Consider the following 22,252-nt stretch of genomic DNA (forward strand, 5'->3'; position numbering starts at 1 on the left):
AATAGCTATAGCAACAAAATAGTGACTACCATCTGTGGCCACCCAAAAAATTGTGACTGGTGAATGTAGACCCTGTCACAGTGATTAACATATTTGTAACATCTAGATGGAGCTACTACTGGAACTCACGATATAGTAGGTTCTCAACTGAAGAATTGAAACCTCTTTCCCTTTAATATACGGCTGGTGAAAGCAGGGTGAAGAATAATCTACAGAAGGGAAGCAGTGAAACTTTTTCTGTGGTAAAATGCAGCCAAAGGAGAGAAAAAAGGTGAAAAATACTGTTCTGTCAAAAAAGAGAAACACATACCTAAAGACAGTTCCAGCTTGTTCAAAACACAGAAGTTCACCTATTCCAAAATACAGGTAATCTAAACCATCCCATCCCAACCACCACAGTGCTTTCTGCACTGCATCCCCATTATACAGAGAAATCAGTTTAAGGTGACGTACTGATCCTAGATATAAGAAAATATTTCTCTGCTTCTACACCAATGACTTCCTGTAAAAAGTTAGTTTAATTGGAAGCATGATACTGTCAGCCATAAGGAATAGGTTCATGTCAGCAGGAGACATAATCACAGGCTACCTCATCTGATGCTATGAATGGACTTGTAGACAGCAAGAAATGGAAAAGCATAGAGTAATTTAAATGCAAAGGACAGGGATGGGGGGGCAAGGAAAGGATACTACTGAGAGAGGCAAAAATGGGTTGAAGTGAGCCCAAGGGATAAATTAAGCAGTGAAGGACTGCCCCATCTGTCCAATGTAGAGAGCAGAGGGGCATTGTAAGCAGTAGAGCTGCACTGATACATCGGTCCCATATCGGATCGGCATCAATATAGGGAAAATAGACAGTATTGGAAATTGGCCTTTTTTGCCTAACATGGCTGAAAAATACCCCATGCATGCAGGGGTCTTCCTGGCGGGGGGGCGCTGGGCTGAGCTGTGCTTGGGGTGAGCAGTGGCAATGCTGGGAGGGGGGTTGGGGGAGCTACAGCAAATTTTGGGGTGGCTGAAGACCCCCCTCCCCCCCTGTAGCTCCCTCCCAGTGCCGCCGCTGCCCTGAGTGCAGCCCTGGCCCAGCCCCCCCAGGAAGAGCCCAGCACTGTCCCGGCCCCATGAGGCTGCTGATTTGAGTGGTTACAGTTTTTGGATTGTATTTTAACTGTAGGAATCCTTGTTTAAGATCCCCAAAATACACATCCCCAGTTGTAATGGAGTGCTTTGCACTGTAAATGATGGAACTAGTGGTGTGTTTAAGATGAAAGTTGGTAGCGTGCAGGTAGCTGTAGCAGTTGGTTAGTTTCTAATACAATGTGGTGATGATGTGACTACTGCAAAGTTCCACAGTGTTGTCCATGAAATGAATGTGCTGAGTAAAGCATGCTCCAGTTAGTTTGATAGTGGTTGTTAAAGTACTGATGAACTTTCTCTAGAGATTCCTTCCCATCGCTGGACCAAACAACACAGATTATAACATTCGGGTTCATTCAGCTGCTCTTCTATTGTTCAAGCAACAAATGAACTGAGCAGAGTTGTCTGAGCTTAATTCTTTCAGGCGTGGATCCATACCACAACATTACCACATATAATTTGGAGGCCCAAGGACAGAGCACCCCACTGGTCACAGGGCACCATGTTTTCATAGACATTAGGGCTGGAAGGGACCTCAGAAGATCATCGAGTTCAGCCCCCAGCCCCAGGAGCAGGAAGTCAGTAGGGATGAGAGGATCCCAGCAAGATAAACATCCAATTGTCTCTTGAAGGTGTTCAAGGTAGGTGCTTGAACCACCTCCGGTGGCAGTCTGTTCCAAACCTTGGGGACTCGAGCAGTAAAGAAGTTCTTTCTTATGTCCAGCCTGAAACAGTCACGAAGGAGTTTGTGACCGTTCAACCTTGTCATCCCTTGGGGTGCTCTGGTGAACAGACGTTCCCCCAGATTCTGGTGAGCACCCGTGATAAACTTACAGGTGGCCACCAGATCACCCCTGAGCCTGCGCTTTTCCAGGCTGAAGAGTCCCATGGCTCTCAGCCTCTCATCATAAGGTCTGTTTTCCTGACCCTTGATCATGCGTGTGGCTCTTCTCTGTACTCTCTCAAGCTTCTCCATATCCTTTTTGAATTGTGGAGCCCAAAACTGAACATAGTACTCCAGCTTCGGCCTCACCAAGGTACAACGGGAGAATGACATCCTGGGATTTGCTTGAGAAGCAGCTATGGATGCAAGCCAGTGTTTTGCTCGCTTTACTAGCTGCAGCATCACACTGAAGGCTTATGTTCATCTTGTGGTCAACCATGACCCCCAAGCCCCTTTCGCCCGTAGTGCTAGCCAGCATAGCACTGCCAAGCCTATAAGGATGCTGCAGGTTTTTCTTCCCAAGGTGGGAACTTTGCATTTTTCGGTGTTAGACACCATCAGGTTCTCAACTGCCCATTTCCTGAGCCTGTCACGGTCAGCCTGGATTGCCCTCCTGTCCTCAAGTGTGGACACTTTGCCCCAGAGTTTGGTGTCATCAGCGAACTTAGCCAGTCTTCTTCTGATACCAATGTCCACATCATTAAAGAAGATGTTGAATAGTGTAGGCCCAAGGACAGAGCACCCCACTGGTCACAGGGCAACACGACAATTGATTTCCATCAACCATCACCCTCTGGGTCCTACCACAGAGCCAATTCCCCAGCCAGCGGATCGTGGTGAGGCCAAGGCCGCAGTTAGCCAGTTTTAGTAAGAGGTGATCATGGGATACCAGAGCAAAGGCTTTTTTAAAGTCAACATATATGACATCAATCTCTTCTCCCTTGTCCAGGTGATAGGTCACCTGGTTGTAAAAAGATATAAGATTGGTCAAGCAGGACCTACCCGCAACAAACCCATGCTGGCTATCCCTCAGGATGTTGCCATCGGCCAGTCTGTTAAGAATGGCCGCTGATAATCTTTTCTAAGACCTTCCCTGGGATAGAAGTCAGGCTGATGGGCCTGTAGTTTGCCAGATCCACTTTCCTTCCTTTCTTGAAGATAGGTACAACATTGGCCTTCTTCCAATCTTCGGGCACTTCACCTGAGTGCCAAGAGTTCTTGAAGATCCGTGACAGGGGGTGAGCTATGATGCTAGCCAGCTCCTTGAGTACCCTGGGGTGTAAACTGTCAGGGCCGGCTGACTTGAGGTGGCATCTGATGAAGAAGCCTGTAGCCTAAGAAAGGCCAAGTCTTTCTAAACAAGTTAGTCTATAAGGTGTCCCCCAGTCCTGCCATCTGCCTGACTTCAGTCTAACAAGGCTAACTATCTTTCACCGCTCATTGGAGTCAGGAAAAGTTGAAAGAGAGTGAGAAAACTATTATTTTTTAAGTAATATGAGGAGATCAAATCCTACAGCAATGAAGGCTATAAAAAACCACCTAGACAGGATGCTGGTCCTTGAAATGGTACCTGCCATATTTACCTGAACTCAAGATTACTTTGAATTTGAGGCGACCCCATAATACTTAATTCTATACCTGGAATATTATACATTTCTTATAACTTTCCATGTATAGAATCTAATTATTGGGGGGTGGGTCATAAATTTGTCCGCCTCACTACTATAGCAGGGAAGAGGTAGTGGGGGACAGATCTGACCCTTGGCCACTCCGCTGTACCTCCACCTGCACCCCTGGCTACTTCCCCACTGCCTGCCCCCCCATTACCAATGCCTCCCTGCCTCCACCACTCACCTTCTGTAGAGACTCTAGGGTAATCAGAGGTGGTGGCACTGGCCCCAATCCCTGCCCTGCCCCAGCCAGGCAGAAGCAGCAGTGGCAGCTCAGAGCCAGGCCAGGTCAGGACTGGAGGCCAGGGCAGAAGGTAATTGGCAGGGTCAGGTACTGGGCTGGCTGGTACAGTCTCCCCTGCTATACCCTTGAGCTGCACACTGTGGGTTTCCCCCCTCACTATGCAGTCTCTCCTGGGTACCACCCTCACTCCTCACCACAGAGTCTCCCCTGTGCTGCCCTGCTGCACACACCCCATCTCCTGCTACACAAGCCACTCTGGCCCAGTCAGACAGTGACTCCAGCTCAGCTTTGCCCCAAGCTTGGAGGTGGGTTCATAGCAACTGCCTGCCCCAGCCAGTACTCAAATCCAAGATGAGGCTTGCCCCCCACCCCATGTTGATTGCAGAAAATAATTGTGTCTTGGAATTTAAGTGAATACGGTAAATTAATACCTACTCTGTGCACCACTGAATCTACTGATATTTACTGGAGTTGTCCAGTTAGTTTATTTCATTCTTCTTTCCACAGCTCTTCACAAGTCCTCATTTGCACTCTCAAAATACTGGTTCAAATTAACGAGGTGAAGGCTTACATGGCCAATATCATTAATACTGGTATATTTCTACCACAGAAAATGAAAGCAAAAACTTTCCCTGGTAGCAGAGAGGTAAGTGTAGGTCAGCTAGGAATTATTCATACTAGACACAAAATGATGACTAAACAATAGGTAAAGACACGTGTAAGGTCATGCAAAAAAAACTTTGTTCTTTTTCTTAATGTGTATTGTCAATATGCAACTAGCCTAGACAAGCAGAACTGCATACAGTAAAATCTTGTACAAAGAAATCTTATATTTATCTGCTACAAAATATACCATCTGTTTGTAAGAAATATATATACTGAAATCTGCCCACACTAAAGAAAAAAGAATAATTCACTTTTAAGATCAGCCATTTGTGGATTTCTGTTGCATAAAGATGCTTTGCCAAATTATATGTGGTAATGTTGTGGTATGGATCCATGCCTAAAAGAATTAAGCTCAAACAACTCTGCTCAGTTCATTTGTTGCTTGAACAATATTGTTTACAGAACTCCCTGAGGTAAATGAACTAATGCATTACTCTATCACCCAATCCACTTAGCTCCTTTAAGGTTACATCAACCATCAAGGATGCATATAACCAACCAAACTGGATTTCACCCACATTCACATAATGAAAAAATACTGTGTAAGCATGGCCTTAGGCATTACAACTTTTGATCTAAATCCAAGCTACTTCATAAGCCAAAATTCTCTTTTAGAACTGAAAAGTACTAAGCAATTCTTTCTGAGGAAATGCAACTGATAACAGAATAGGCAGGTGAAAAGTAACATCAAATATAAAATAAGTTGTAGCTGTGACAATGGTGCGCATTAACAGCCCTGGTTCAACTGAGAAGCCCATTTTACTACTTTCCCCAGGCTGAGAGAGAGAGAGAGAGAGAGAGAGAGAGAGAGAGAGAGAGAGAGCACACTTGTGTGTACATATGGTTTGCTTGCTGGACAGTAGCCTCTCAAAGCAACCAGATGAAGTATGGAAGAAATAGGGGTGAGAAGTCATGAGTATTCCCTGTCCATTCACTCTTCAGTTCTGTTGTACTTCCCCCAAAGACTTCCTTCCATCAATGCCAATGATGATTGGCATGACTGTCCTTAAGTAGTAATTCATGTTGACGAATGACATTTAAGTATCAAAGTAGAAAAGGGAAATGCAGAAAACATGGTCCACAAAACAAAAGTTTTAATTTGTTTTGTGATTTTGAAATAACAGAGAAAAAAGATCAATATATAGACATATGTAAAATTCAAGAGGGGAGCATGACTATTCTCAAAAGTGTTTCTATAGAACAAATTCACAGGTTCTACTTTATCTTTTCAGTTTCTGGAATCTTAATGTAAATTTATATCCAATTCTACATATCAGGCTGGAAAAAATCCAGTTACTACTTTTCCTGTTTCAGTATTCAAGTATGCTCACAGTACGAGCTGTATGAACTACTGCTCGACAACTACTAACACTGCAATTCCATAAATTATACAGCAAGGAATATCATATTTCATTAGAAAGCTGACATACAGGTATGGAGAAGAGCAGGTGTACATCCTACCGCTACAAAACAGGTTGTTTAGCAGACAATACTCTATTCTAGACTAAGTGTCTTGGGTGGGAAAGTTCAAAGGTGCTTACCTCCCAAAGAAAGATAATTTTAAGAATGTCTATGTTGTTCACAGAGCTACAATAGTAAATACCTTTTTGACAGATAAAAATCAGTTGACCTTTGCTTTACAGAAATCCCTTAAACTCTCCTTTGAAAGCTTTGACATTTTCTCTTGGGAGGTTAATTTCATCAGGGAGTCTATTTTTACTGACTGTTTGGAAAGGAATAAAACTGATTTTTAAAGAAATAAGAAGTTCTTCATGTCCAACACAGAACAAACCAAACTGACATTTCATACCACCAAAATATTCATCATGTTTACCATCTTCAGGAAGTAAATGGAACATATATAACAACTCCCTTCAAAGGGTACTGTTGGTTTTAACCAATTAATATTCTCTCTCTCCAACCACCACACAGTATATAAAATTTTAATTTTTCCTGAATAAACACATTTGTACTATAGAAATAAAGAATCCTTTTTCTACTGAAAACTTCTTTAGAAGACCACGTTTTTGCAGCCAGTTATGAGAAAAATGTCCATTTCACCACAACCTTTTTACAACAAACCCTTGACATTCCTATTGTTTGAGAAACTGTAAACATTAATCACATTTACTTAAATCAAGCTGCAAAAAGTTCTTTGTAAGTTTCCCAATGCTTAATGTATAACATAAAAATGTGTTCTAGTTTAAGTGACGTATTTCAACCTAATGCTGGTTTGATGAAATCTTCATACCTATTTTAAAGTAGTATTTTACTGACAAAAACAGGCTCTGGTTTGCCACACAACAAATAATTATAAGGAAAAATGAAATAAAAGCTACTGTTATGCACTAGTGTTTAGCTAAAGGGAAAGTGTATGTTAGGTAATGCTTAGCCACTACCAGTCCAAATGTGAAATTTTTTATATTCTGTTGAAGAAATGTATTTGGTACTCTTTAAAGGAAAAATAGACACACGTGAGAAAGAAAAAGTACTCACACTGTTTGGATGCTGAATGGCAGCTTCGTACTGCAATCTAATTCTCTGTGGCATCATAACATCATCCTGCAATAAATAGCACACTGTTATTTTACATTAAATGGGTCACAGTACAGTACTCAAACACATATCAGGATGTCATGTTTGGTTAGCTATCATATTACTGCCCTGCAGTCAAAGCATTTTTATAAATACAGATACAACAAGTATTAAAATTGCTTTGACCATTATTTAGCTCCTTTTCACATAGGTTATTGTGCCCGCCTCCTCTCGTTGGTTCACTCTCGCGTTGCTTTTGCCTGAGCTGCTGACCTTGCTCACCAGGGACCTTCGTGCAAACCCCAGAGGGTACCTTGGCTACCTTCAGGGTGACCCCCAAACTTGCCTGCCACAATTTTGAATGGTCCTTCAGTGGAGGGGATCCCCTTCGAGGGTGAATCCAGAGCAGTCATGCGTCCTGGCAGACATTCATGGGGCTCCAACCTTCCCTATACCCCGACCATGTGCCAACCTTTGAGACGGGCCTCTGAATCCTCTGTGGCTATCCCCTGCTGATATCTTCCCCAGTCTCCGCGTCTCCTCTAGCAAACGAGCACCCTGGGCCCTGGCCAGACCCGGAGGGTCTGATGATTCTTGGCCTTTGGGCTTGTCTTCTTTGATGCCTTGGGCCTTCTATGTCTGATGCCGCTGGCCCTCACTGCATTCTCACATGGTTCCTTTCTCACCCTCAGACGAAGTCCCGGCCACCCTAACCTGGTGCTAAGAGCTCCGCTAGTCTGCTCTTGCTAGGGAGCTGAACGAGACAAATCCTAAAAGGGGAACACAATCAATACTCTCACCATAAACCCCTTGCCCTAAAGTGACCCCGACGTGAACCAAAATAATGAAACTGATAATGCAACTACCGGGGGGGCACAACAAAAGGGAAAACAAAAAGGAAGAGGAACACCCACGAGAGCCCCGTATTCTTCTAGCCCCTAACGTCCCTAGGCTAGCGCGCCCTCTGGGTCGGGGTCCATGCCTTCACTCCAACTGGGTTCTCTCTCCCCTTCCCTCCAGGATCCGCCTCCACCCTGGGGCCGCGGCACCCATTGCCTTTGATAGGAGCTCCCATGCCAACTTTCGCTGTAGCTGCTACTGACTTCTCCTGTGGTTCCGTAGATTCTGTGCCAGTCTTCTCCAGCACGTGAATCCCTTGCAGCTTCTGCTGCCTCAGCCTCTGCCGGCCTCCCTGCCGGTTCCTTCAGTCCCCACCCACCTTCTCCGGCTCGGAGATTCCTTACGGCTTCAGCTGTTGCTGCCACTGCCAGTCTTCCTGCCAGCTCTTTTGATCCGTGCTGGTGTTCCCCAGCTCGGGGATCCCTCACAGCTCCGGTCGTCACTGCCACCACCATTGCTGATTGCAGTGGCTGGACACTCTCTCCCACTGCTCCTCCGGTCCTCAGCATCCCACTTCCCGCGCCTTCGAAACTGCTTCTTATCTTCACTGGGTAGCATCTCTTCATGATGTCACCGGGCCCCGGCTGGATATGGGCGTGCTTGATGAACTGCACGGGTGGTTTTCCACCGCACGCTTCCTTGCTCCTCCAGACCCCTGCAACAGGTATGTTTTTTCTTTCTTTCACCTTGGTCTGGGGTTTGCCTCTGAATGAGGCTTCCCCCTTTTCTGGTCCTATGCCCCTGGGACAGTTATGATACCAAAAACACAGTATTTAAAAAGGAACCTGAAGAAAACTTGTAGACGTAAAAATTAAACCTGGGTTTTCAAATTATGCTCTTCTATTCTGTACACTACTCTATTCCCATGAGACAGGGAAATTATATAAGAACCTAGTTCTCTGAACACATTTCTATGCAGGATTTTTGTGCCTTCTCAAAAGGAGAAAACAGGGCAATATCATTTGATACTGAATCATATTCAGGACAGCACAACAATTATATGTGTGGGATAGCAATGAACAAATTCTTCTGGTACTTTCAGGCCAAATACAAGTGAATTATGTGCACAAATCTTAGGCTCTTCTGTATACATGATTCTAAACATATACAAATGATCATATCACCTCCACGTAGAATCATGGGTTTGGCAGGGACTTTCAAGGTCTTCTAGTCCAACTCCCTAAATCCAACCCATATAGAAGTTTACCTAGCAACTTCTTGCGAACCCTCAGTGAAGGTGCTTCCATAATTTCCCTAGGCAATTTGGACCTCTGTTCTTAGACATTTTTCCTTCAGATTCAATCTAAACCTATTATTCAGGAATTAAAGTCACTGCTTCATGGTCTGTCTTCAGTGGCAAGGGAGAAAAATGTTTCTCCATTTGCTTAATGGCAAACTTTCAAATATTTGAAAACTGCTATCACACTGGCCTTTAATCTCTTTTTTTTTTGCAAACTAAACATACCTAGTTCCTTCAACCTTAACCTCATATGACTTGCTTTCCAATCCTTTTATCATTTTTATCACTTGCCTGGTCCGTTTCCAGTTTCTTTACATCCTTTTAATGATATGGTGTTGAAACAGGACATGGTACTTCAGCTGAAGACTAACCAGCACAGAGCAGAATGGTATTATCACCTCTTGTGTCTTGCACATGATGCAAAAGTGCACTAGCTTTCTTTCTCTCTCTGTCTTTTTCTTTTTGTTTGCAGCAGTTGCAACAGCAGTAGCAGCATTACACTGCTGACTAACATTGATTTACAATCCACCATAACTACAAGATCCTTCACAGTAATGCTATTGCCAAGCCAGTCATCCCTCACTCTGTACTTGCCCATATATTTCTTCTTCTCATATATTTCTTAATAACCTGGCCTCCCACCTTATTACAACCGAGTAAGAAACAACAAGGCATGGCAGGTGAGGAAGCGGGCGGTTGGCCCAGAACAGGTGGGTGGGCCAATGGCAGACTGGCCCCAGGAAAGCCCCGTTACACTTTGTATCACATCTGATACCAGGTGCCTGCAGGCCAAGCTCCCTCAAGCAAAGCCCAGTCCTGGGTTCTGTAGAGTCCAATGCAAAGTCCCATGTGAGGGCCCCATCTCACTCACTTTCTACATTCTGGGTCCCTCATCTCTCCAAAGTAGTGACTCCTCTGCCCATAGCTGTCTGCTACTTCCCTGCACCTGTGCTCAGGCTGAGTCTTAATTTTTTTTTTTATTCTCATAAATAAATTGAGAGGCTGTGACATAGATGTTTACATGGTCCGGTGGGTGGCAAATTGGCTTAGCAGTCGCACTCAGAGTGTGGTATTAAACAGGTTGGTATTGACCTGGAAGGATGTGGGTAGTGGGGTCCTGCAGGGTTTGGTCCTTGGACCTGTACTCTTCAGTATCTTCATCAGTGACTTGGATTTGGGTGTGAAGTGTACTCTGTCCAAGTTTGCAGACGATACTAAATTATGGGGTGAAGTGCACTCTCCAGAGGGTACGGAACGATTGCATGTAGACCTGGGCAGGTTAGAAAAGCAGGCAATACACAATAGGATGTAGTACAACAAGGACAAGTGCAGAGTGCTGCACCTAGGGCGCAAAAATATCCAGCACACCTACTGGCTGGGAAGTGACCCTCTCAGCAGCACAGAAGCAGAAAGGGATCTCAGTCATAGTGGACTCCAAGATGAACATGAGTTGCCAATGTGACGAAATCATCAGCAAAGCTAAATGCACTTTATCATGCATCAGCAGATGCATGACAAATAGATCCAAGGAGGTGATACTTCCCCACTATGCGGCATTGGTCAGACCACAGTTTTGGGCGCCGCACTTCAAGAAGGATGTTGATAGACTCGAGAGGATCCACAGGAGGGCCACTCGTATGGTTAGGGGCTTACAGGACAAGTCCTATGAGGAGAGACCGAGGGACCTGGACCTCATCAGCCTCTGCATGAGAAGGCTGAGAGATAATCTTGTGGCTACCTACAAATTCATTAGGGTGCGCAGCAAGGGATCAGAGATGCTCTGTTCACCAGGGCGCCTCTTGGGGTAACAAGGAACAATGGTCACAAACTGACAGAGAGCAGATTTAAGCTAGATATCAGGAAAAACTTCTTTATGGTAAGGGTGGCCAAAATTTGGAATGGGCTTCCAAGGGAGGTAGTGTTCTCCCCTACCTTGGGGGTCTTTAAGAGAAGGCAGGATAGGCATGTGGTTGGGGTCATCTGACCCCAGCACTCTTTCCTGCCTAGGCAGGGGGTTGAACTCAATGATCTGTTGAGGTCCCTTCTGACCCTAGTATCTATGAATCTATTAATCTGTTTGAAGCACCTTTTATTTATCTTTGTTAATTTTAATTTTGCTGTCTACAGTCTGGTTTCCCAATGTATCAAGACACTCTTGAATTTTAAACCCAGCCTCCCCATTTTGTGTCATCTGAAAATCTGATCAATATATTTTCTATGCCCACATCCAAGTCAGTAATAAAAATGTTAAGTGGCATTGAATCCATAAAAGACCCTGTAAAACTCCATTTAAGACTTCCTGCCAGCTTGATACTGAACCATTTATAGTTATTCTTTGTTTGCAGTTATTCAACAAACTATGAATCCACCTAACAATAAGTCTCTCTAGCCCACATCCTTCCAGTTTACTTATGAAAATGACAAATAGGACTGCATGAAAGCTTCATTACAGTCCAGGTACACCATATCCACAGTATTCATCTTATTCACCAAACTGTTCACCCTGTCAAAAATACAGATCAAGATGGTTTAACATGATTTGTTCTTAACACATCCTTGCTGGCTACTACTGATCATCTTCTTGTCTTTCAGATATTTACAAACTGACCGTTTTATAGTTGATTCTGGTAACACCACTGCTATTGAGGTCGGACCAAATGAGCGATTTGCTGAAACTGAGCAGGCAGTGACCTGGACATGTATTGAGACTGCTCAGCTCCCGTGTTTGAATGTTTGCTATTTTGTCAAGCCAAAAATAATCTACATAATATTTGTCCAGTATATCTATGGCCCAAAGATTTATGGTCATTGGATATTTTATCTTTGCATAATTTTTAAGTAGATATCTGAGCAGTTGGGAGCCTTGTAATTAAGGGTTACCTAGTAAGACAGCAAAATAAAGTCACTACCAACAAATCTGCATAAAATAAAGACACATAAAATAAAGTTTCTGAACCCTAACAGATAAACTACAAATAAAGTAAATATCGCCGAAAAGGTTGATAAGTTTTTTTATCAACTATAAATTTATCTCAGAGGTCCTGCCAAAGGATAACCTCACCTTAGGAAACAAACAATGGCTGATGAAAACTAATGTGACTAAGGCCCTGGCCTTTCTTCTGTTTTTAAGACATAGTTTGGAATTTCACGTTAACTATAAGATTTTCTTCAGTAAGTGAGATTTCAAGCTTAAATCCAGCTGTGTAATCAAGAAATATCTGGGGCAAATATTTGCTCAAATTCAAGACAAGTTGTCTACCCATCCCACAGTCAGCATGGGGGGAAAACACCTCATCTCGGATTCAGGTAGCAACCTGAGGCAGGCAGTGACTCAGCTCTGGCTTTGTCTCTGGGCTCCAGGACAGAATGATTAATTTAGCAGGGGAGGGGGCTTGCTGCTGGGGGGGGGGTACAGGGGGGATCATAAGAGGAGGGGAGGTACCTGCAATCTAACCCCTCTCCTCCCCCCATGCCTGTGCCTACCCTCTCCTCACCCCCTGCTACCCTCAATCTAGCTGTCCCCTCTCCCCTGACCTTATACTCTGGCTCTGGTCCCTTCAGTCCTGACCAGGTCTGGCTGGGAGTTGCTGCTGAATACCTTGAGCCAGAGCAGAGCTGCAGCAGAGGGTAAAGGGGGGCAAGGTAATGGAGAGTGGGCAGGCAGGAAGTGAGGGGGAAAGGCAAGGGAGGCAGAGAGGTAGAGCTGAAAAGGGGAGCAGGGGACGAGAGACAGGAACAGGCATGGCAGGGCAGGAGGCAGCACGGCATGTGGCAGGGGGACAGACAGGCACAGGTCAGAGAAGGGGCAACGGAACAATGGGCAGGGGTCTGGCCTCTCACCCCTCCACTGCTGCTTTTTCCCATAGCAGTGGGGAGGATGAATTAAAGATAAGCTTCCACTAATTAGAGTCTATCCATGGGAAATTATAATAAATTTATTTATAAAAAAATTAATAATTTTCCATGGATAGAATCTAATTACTGGGACAGTTGTCTTAAATTTGGAGTAGTCTTGGATTCAGGTAAACATAGTAGTTCTAGAGCTGTGGTTAGAATGGAACTGCAGAGTGCCAAAGACCAGCTTGGTTCCCATAAAATTTACAGAACTCATATTCCACTTGCCAGGCCAGGAGTGCTCTGCAGGGCGGGCTGAAAGAATCAAGAGTCATGCTTTCTGACATGTACCATGTGATGTCCCATGAATGACATGTGATCATAGAATAAATAATCTATACAGACAGATGTGAAAGGATGCCATGGGTTTTCTCAAACTAACCAGAATATACGTGCAAAATGACTGTATTTTTGCAAAACTAGAGGTCTAGGATCTTGATAGTTTGGGAAATGCCTTTAGTCATGAGGATTATATAAAAACAGAAGGTTTTTATTTTTTTTCAAATCAATTTTCTCAAATTCTTATGGCTATTTAGTAAATCCAAGGTGGAATTATTTTTGTAACAAGCTTTCATAAACAAGATTTCTTTCCAGTTCTCAGGATCTGCTTATTAAGCAGGTATACTATAAATATTTATATAAATTATTGTAATTATAACAGTCACATAGATATATAGGCATAACAGTGTTAAACAGTCAGGAATGCTTGCACAAAACAGCAAAATCAAATGTCCATGGCTTACAAGAGCTCACCAGCTGCTGAGCCAGTAAGATTCTCTTGCAATTATGTCACTCCATGGCAAAGGCAAGAAGGGAAAGAGGCTAAATTATCATTGTATGTTACTCAAACATCATGAACATAGAGCTAAAATTCTAATGTGAGGTGCTGACGACTACATAAGCCTCTTGAACTTTAGTTTCATGAATTAAAAACACCAACAGAAATCCATGATTCACAGCTGCCTATTTTTTATGTATTTCATGCATCTATCAGTCTATGTATAAACAAAAGCCACTATAAAAATCCAATTCTACAATATTTTCAGCATTCATGTCCGTCAACAAGTGAGCTAAGAATTGTTACCAATAAAATACCAAGAAGAGGACTTTTATTTTCTTAGTGTTAGAGGCATAAGGGTCTATTCTCCCATTGATTTATGGGCCAAGATCACAGGAAACTTGTGTGCATGAATAAGAATTACAAGTACAATGCATCTCACACATCAGTGATAGAAATACAAACTGCCCACAGTGAAATCAGACAAAGGATATTCCACTGGAACATTGAAGCAATGTTCTTGTAAAGAAGAAATCCAAAAACTCCAAAGAGGTTACACAAAGTTGCTCGGCTTGCAGTATTTAAAGAAAAGTAAAGAAACAAAGCCAAGCAGGAAACTGATCGTGTGATATAAAGCTTTTCACTTGAAATTATTATGTTGAATCTTACTCAAATTGACAGTGACCAAAATTTATGATCTGACAATTGCTTTCTGATCTTCATACCCAATCTACAATGGAAATCCTCATTAGGAGGATCAGCGAAGTGGCCGAGGATTGCATGCGATTGGAGAATGAACTAACCTCACCCTAAGAGGTGATCACTCCAAGTCACGACTGAGAGTTCTACTCTGCCTTCTCCCTGGCAGTATGGGGAAGAGCTCTTTCTTTCCTTATTTGATTTGATTTATATGTTGCCCTTCCTCACATAGGCTCAGGGTGGCTTACAATAAGAAGACAAAATAACTTGAAAACAAAAGAATGAACAAGAGAACAAAATCACTTAAAGAAAGAAACTAGAGCATCAACATAAAACAAAATAGTCTTAAGCAATATCCCGGCCTACCTCTGTTTGCTAAACACGTGCCCAAATAGGAAGTTCTTACAGTGCTTCGAGAAGATGTTCAAGCTTGGATTATGGCAGACCTCAAGAGGGAGGGAGTTCTAGAGCTAAGGATACGACTACTGAAAATGACCTCCCACATGTTTTCCCCAAGCAGACTTAGCATATTGACAATATATGCAGGAGGTTGCTCTTGGCTGATCTGAGGGATTGTGATGGGGCATAAGGAAGAAAGCAGTCCCTTAGATCTGTAGGGTTGAGACATTTAGGGCCTTATAGGTCAAGAACAAGAGAACTGGTTCGCGAAAGCTACTGAGAGCCTATCTGCTCTTTACTTGTTTTGTTTCTAAGGAAAAGAAAGATAAGTCAGTCTCCAGGCCTGTCTATACAGCATCTTTTATGAACAAAACAACATATTTTTGAAGAAAATAAAGGGGGGAAAAACCCTTCACAGTCTGTAAAAATGTCAACCATCTGTTATGTTCTTTAGCTTCATGCTATAAAAAACATTACTCACTGTAAATCTTTTAAAGCAGAATGTATCGGCCATTAAACCATACTTAAAATACACAGAATACTTTGGTTTTGAATTCATTCTTCTTTAAGCACCAGCATAAAGACCCCTTGTTTTCTTAAAACAAAGCAGGTAGTCTTGTAAAACTGATGAAATCGTTATATTACTCTGAATAGAGTCAAAACACCCCTTACATAATCCAAATGTACCTTCTTTCTGAAGTTTGGCTTTAATGATATTTAAAAATATCACCAAAATCAAAATACAAGCCAAGCTTATTCTCCAACCTTAGCTTAGGATTTCCCTCTACATTATCTTCTCTTCCAGCCCCTTTTCCTAGTGGAGATGTTTAAACCTTTCTTATATCCTGGTTGGAATTAACAACATCTCTTATCAGCCTGAATCATGAGTAATTATGTGAGGTTTCAGAAACTAAACCAGGTGTGACTCAACAGAGGAGCTTATGTTCTGAAAAATATTCCTGTTTTATGTTCTAGAAATTGCCGTACTCAAAGTTTCTCACAATAAGGTCATTCTTCAGAAATGCCTATTATGGGCAAGTAACGAATATTCAACTACAAATGTCCTTTTTTCCCCCTTTCTCGTTACAAGTTTGAGCCACATTAATGCCAGCAGGAGTAACTTAAGCAGAGCTCAAGGAGTAGAATAACCTTGATATGAGGGTGACGCCACACTTTATCAAAAATCAAAACAAGAATGGAAAAGTTCCTGGAAGTGGGTCCAAGTAATTAATGTGTTTCAAGGTTACAGATAAGCCAATGAAATAATAACAAAGGCTGGTTCTTATCACATGCACATAAGTTTGCAAAAGATGTAAGAGATATATCATCACAAGCACTCCTTTGTATTTAGTGTTTCAGCAACGTTTCGTAATAAAACTTGAGAAACAAGACTGATTTTCAAGTATTTGGGTGAAAACTCTCTTTTTCATCAATCTTAAGTACTGAGTGATACTAGACAGGGAAGAGTAGAGCCCTATAGATCAATATTACCTCAGAAACATGGCAACTGTGTTTATCACGAAGTCCATGGTTACCAATATAGCTTGAGTCTCACTGAGTTCATGTACAGACACAGCAGACATTCCAGTAAAATGATAGTCAACTGTCCTTTCTAAAGAACAGCAAATGGGAGGAGAGGTGGGGGAATGATATACAAAGGCTTAAGCCAGAAACACAGCTACCTGGGGACAGACTAGAGACCACTATTTGGTGAGAGTTGATTTAATCTATTAAATAACCTCTACTTTATTTCTTTATGTCAAGAATAGAGCTAGTTTTCAATATAAAATATTACTTTTACAAAGGACTTCAGAGATTCTTTTAAAAAAATAATTATTAAACTTGTTGTTTGCTGAAAATGGGTGATAACAGATAAACCCCGACTAAAAAGTAAGACATTTCAAAGCTATATATTTTGCCTTTCAGAGCTATATATGTTTTGACTTGTGACTCCTACATTGCACGGGTAGAAATATATTTAACCAATCTATGTTCAAATTAAAAACAAAACAGTATCAAGAACGCTGATATTCAGCATGGGGAAGCAATACATAATTCTGATTATACTTCACTCTAAACTAATTTTAATACTACTTGGTCACTTCAGTTTACAGCTGCTATTTGCATGAAATTATGTCCATCTCATGTTAGCAATGAGGAAAAATACAATGCAAGAAGTAGAATGGTAATAATGTTCAATTTTAGGTATGCTAATAAACATGTTCAAGACAGAGAGCCTAAGAGCAGCCTCATTTTCACGTGTTAATGCAGATGAGTGAAAAATCAAGGGGGCAAGGTTTGCTACACAACAGTACTCTCAAGTATGGCTCAAAGGCAGTGTCAACATGCAAGGATAACAACACACATATCAAGAAAGAGCCAGACCAGATTTTTGGGGCAAATGTCACACTCAGTCATATCATAGACCTCTCTGGGTAATCTGTTCCAGTGTTTTACTACCCACCTAGTGAGAAAATTATTCCTAATATCTAACCTAAACTTCCCTTGCTGCAACTTGAGACAATTTTTCCTTGTTTTGTCATCTGCCACCACGGATAACTGTCTAGCTCCAGCCTCTTTTGAACCCCGCTTCAGGTAGTTGAGGTCTGCTGTTAAATCCCCCCATCAGTCTTCTCTTTGCTAGACTAAAAAAACCCAAATCTCTTAACCTCTCCTTATAAGTCATGTCCCCCACCCCCTCATCATTTTTGTTGCCCTATGCTGAACTTTCTCTAATTTGTCAGCATCTTTTCTGTAGTGGGAGGCCCAAAACTGAACACAGTACTCCAGATGTGGCCTCACCAGAATAGAGGGGAGTAATCACTTTCCTCGACCTGCTGGCAACACACCTACCAATGCAGCCCAGTATGCTGTTAGCATTCTTGGCAACAAGGTCACACTGCTGGCTCATAATCAGCTTATTGTCCACTGTAACCCCCAGGTCCTTTTCTGCAGAGCTGCTGCCCAGTCAGTCAGCCCCCAGCCTGTACCGATGCATGGGATTGTTCTACCCTAAGTGCAAGACTTTGCACTTGTCCTTGCTGAACCTCATATTTCTTTTGGCCCAATTCTCCAATTTGTCCAAGTCACTCTGAATCTTAGCCCTACTCTCCAGCATATCTATATCCTTCATTTTCCACTAAAGTCTCAATCACCAATTATACCACTAATTAATTTTCATGCAAGTTGCAAATGCCATACCACAACATACTCTAATCATATTCCAACAAATGCATGCAAAAACTAAATTATTCAAACATATAGCCTCTCCTAACTCGCATATACAGTTTTTCTGCAGTCACTGAATTCTCCAGTTGTACGTGGTATGTCTGCAACATACCTGTATCCCAATTATGTTCTCTATAATCGCTTGTGGAACAATCATTAAACAGGAAGTCATAATAATGGACAAGCAGATAGAAAGTTAAATTTTCAAAAGCATGTGATGTTGTCCTAACTTTACTTGAATTGAAGTCCACAGTAAAACTCCAACTGACTTCAACAGCAGTCAGACCACTACTGTGTGCTTTTGAAAATCTAACTGCATGGGTGACTTGTGCCACCTTAGTCCGGGGGGGGGGGGGAGGGGGGGCGGCACATGTCCCCGCTGCAATCAGTCCTGCTGACCATGGGCGGGGGGGCCCCGCAGCCGATCCCACCGACCACTTCTGGGAGTGTTTGCGGCTTCTTCAGCCGGCGCTTGCGGGGGGGGGGGGGGGGGGGGGGGAGCCGCACTGGCACTCCCACCTGCCCCCCCTGCCCATTGCTTAAGTGGCGAGTGTGGCTGGTCAGGGGGTGCACTGACACTATCTGTTTCTCTATCTGCAACTGTCTAATGCTGTAAAGTCTTGACTTAAATAGAAATTAGTCCAATGCTATGTGCTTTTGAAAATAACTTCATAGTACCAAAATTATATATGCCAGAAACTAAACTTCGACTATACGAATGTAGTATTTTGTCTACTCCAAGTACAAAGTGGCAAGAGAGTTAACATGCAAATTTGCACCTCTGTCTGACTAGGTGTATTCATTCAGTTTTGATATTTGAAAAATAAATACATGCTTTGCATAAAAAGAACAAACAGTTCTAACTCATCTCTTTAAATACCAACAGGAACATTATAGTACTGCATAGTTTAACAAGTGGCAGAACAGGAAATTAGTTGTTTCTCACTGCAAAAGGCTGTTATTCAGGTGCCATTCTTCCTACTGGCAGGAGGAACAAAGTGGCAAATTCTGTCTTATGTCTCCAGAGATCAAGTACTTTATTAAAGAATGTTCCTGTATTAGCTAGCATAAAAAGAGCACTATTCAAACAGTAAAAAATTCAAAATACTCCTCTCAGTCTTCCCCTCCCCTCCCAAAAAAATCTGTAACCTCTATAATAAAGATCAAAATCTGAACTTTTCTGCTAAGTGACCCTTACTAAACAAACCACACAGTGAAAGATCTTTTTTGCTATCATATGCTTGAATATACATGTTACACAGTGACTTAGCTCTGCCACCCTGCTTTGTTCACTTGATGGGAAACAGATACAGAAATTAAGTCTCACACCATAAAACAGAGATGACAATTTCCTATACATCAGCCCCATGTTTGTTCCAAAAAAAATGGAGCAGACAGGTGAATGGATGAACAACACAATTTACAACCATGAGCAACACCCAAAACCAGTACTCCTGTTGTCTTGTTAGCTCACCTCTTTTGACAGTATTTGAAGAAATACAGAAGGAAACCTGGCTGGCCACTACCCAGGTGAGGGTTGCAGGAGAGGCCCAAGAGACTGTACATCTGTCACCCAAGGTGTGATCTGGATAAAGCCCCAAGGCCAAAGGGAGCCACTCCAAGAGGCAGTAGGGAGGAACAAGTTGGAGAAGTAGGAAAGAGACCCTGTGAGAAGGGGTGGAGTGTGAAAGGCCCTAGTGAGAGGATGGCGGTGTGAATGTGCATGAGAAAGAGGCCTGACAGCAAGGACTAAGCTTGGTCTGGCTTTAGGCTGGGCATATAGCAAAAACTTATGATGCCATCTGCGAGGCATGGACCACCGTGTAGGTGAGGTTCGGAGTGGTAGATAGTGCCCCCTGACATTGGGGCATGTAATGGATAGTCTCCTGCATTTTCCACCAGTTAGAGAAACAGCAAAGACATAGCAGGCAAGACTGGGCAGGCTGCCCCATAGAGACAGGTGGGCGGGCTGACTCGAGACTTGGCCCTGAGCATGCCCCGTCACAAATGCCAAAGTATGAATACATTAAAGGTTTGTCTACAAAACAAGTACATAGCATAAGTGATAGATGCTGTAACACATTGCACAGATACAATTAAATTAAGGAACACCATTTCTGAGCAACGGTTTTTCCCGAAGATTAGATGTTGGTTATTCCAGAAGACATTAAACCAAACTTTGTGCCAATCAAATCCACTCAACAATGGTACGAACTTTTATCATTTCCATTCGAAGAAGTTTGAATGTACTGCAGTCCTGATGTGTAGGAAGTGGGGAAGAGGGGTATATGAATGAAATCATATCTCTTAGCCTCAGGTGGCATCCATTCATGTTCATGTCAGTAGTTGGTGTCAACTTTTTACACAGTAATTTAGTTGTATAAGCACTCAGGAAACAAAAGATCTGAATTCTAAGCTAGATCAAACCTACATCTCCCACCTCTCCAGAGAGTACTCTAACTTCCAAGCCCCAGAATAATCTATAGCAGTGGTGTCAAATTCATCAGGCTCTGTGGGCCAAATGAAAAGCACAGGGCTGGTCCACAGGCTGGATTGAGCCCACAGATCCGCCCTGCATGTCGGATCTACTGTATGGGATCGGTCTAGCACTGGCACCATATGCAGCATGTACCCTGGACTAGCCACGCATGCCATGTGTGCAGGCATCCTGGACTGGCCTCACTTGCTGTGCATGGTGTATGCCTTGAGCTGCCTCTGTGTGCCATGTGTTTGTGACCTAGAAGGCATTCAGTAGAGAAGGAGTAGAGGCACATTACCTCTCACTTGCCTCTGTAGCTGACCTAATGACTTACATTCTTGGCTGCCCATTAGCTGAGCTTCAACAGAAGGAATGTAAAATACCCCAATCCAGACTACTCTCTAACCCAAGGGTTCTCAACCATTTTTCATTAATGAGCACCGCAGTGACTTAGCCTTTTTCATGGAGCATTAAAAGAAAATCAAATAGATAGAATCATTATCATCAATTATGCCTTTCAATGTGACATAACTGACATGTAGTATTGATACATTAATAAATATAAATAATGCAGACGTTTCTATTAACTTTATTAATCAAAGAGGTATAACTGTTGGAAACATAAGTTTTAAAAGACCTAATGCAAAAGAAAACTTGCCTTACCTTACAGCATCTAATGTGACCCTTGGCTTTGAACAGCATTCACTAGTTTCTTAATATTTACTTGTCCTTTATGAAGAGTTCCTCAAATACAATTCTTCCAAATGTTCTGTAATCAGTCTTGCTCGTTTCTTGTTTTTGATGTTGTTCATTAATTAAAACCTACTTTCATATGTGTATTGTTCCAAACACTGCAAGAACTTTAAATGCCTCATGCCTTAACAAAGTCAATTTGTTCTTATAGTCGGATGATTCCCAGAATGTAAAACTATCTTCTTGTTGAAACCGGTGTTTTATAGCCAGTGATGACTGCAAATCTGCAAATTCTAATTCTGCCGCTGCCATTTCTTTGGCCTGGAAAATTCTTGAAAGATCATCTGCTCGGAAACTTAATGGCTATGTCATCAGCATAAATTTGGGCATGTGTTCCTGCAGGAACTCAAATCTCCCCCTGAACCATCAATAAGATTTTTGACAGCCTTGGTTATAACTGGTGGGCACTGTTTAGATTCAGCTTCTGACAAACATTTCTTGAGTTCTGGAGACTGATATAAGGCTCCCTCTCATATCTGACTGAGAAAAAAAGACTAAGTTTCTTTTGGAAAGCCGTTATTTCCTCATACAAAAAAACCAGTGTTGCATCTCCCTTGAAGCTTTAAATTCAAACCATTCAAGTGGCAAAAAAAAAAAAGATCAACCATAAATGAGACTGTGATCTTGAATTCATCTGTGAAAATTTCAGGGAATAAACTGAAGTTCTTATTTTACACTAAGAAGGCCTTTATCTCCTCAAAAACCTCCCACACTCCAAGTGCTTTGGCATGACTAAGCCACCTAACTTCAGCACGAAGAATAATCTCAGAATAGGGAGCTTGTAAATCTTCCAGAAACACCTTTAGAAGTCATTTATTGAGTGGCCTTGATGTCAGATATTTGATGACTTTTACAATAGTTTTAAAACACTCCATGGTTGTTGTTTAATTTTTTTAGTCAACTGCA

The 22,252-nt window shown here is 42.3% G+C and overlaps 1 protein-coding gene across 15 annotated transcripts in view; it reads right to left on the bottom strand.

The window, feature by feature from the left end:
- The window catches only part of B3GNTL1 (UDP-GlcNAc:betaGal beta-1,3-N-acetylglucosaminyltransferase like 1), a 350,365-nt gene that overhangs the window by 287,109 nt on the left and 41,004 nt on the right, over positions 1 to 22,252 (bottom strand). For 13 of the 15 annotated variants that reach the window (XR_002089783.2, XM_014595610.3, XM_019485756.2 and 10 more), the window contains one exon: positions 6,938 to 7,003. The exons of the other annotated variants lie outside the window; for them this stretch is intronic. Coding sequence is in view for 12 of the 13 variants with exons in the window: in XM_014595610.3 (XP_014451096.1) it covers positions 6,938 to 7,003 (66 nt within the window). In the remaining variant the exon portion in view is untranslated. The remainder of the gene's footprint in view (positions 1 to 6,937; positions 7,004 to 22,252) is intronic. 15 annotated transcript variants of the gene reach the window in all.

This window comes from Alligator mississippiensis, chromosome 8, assembly GCF_030867095.1.
Source record: "Alligator mississippiensis isolate rAllMis1 chromosome 8, rAllMis1, whole genome shotgun sequence".
Classification (NCBI taxonomy): domain Eukaryota; kingdom Metazoa; phylum Chordata; order Crocodylia; family Alligatoridae; genus Alligator; species Alligator mississippiensis.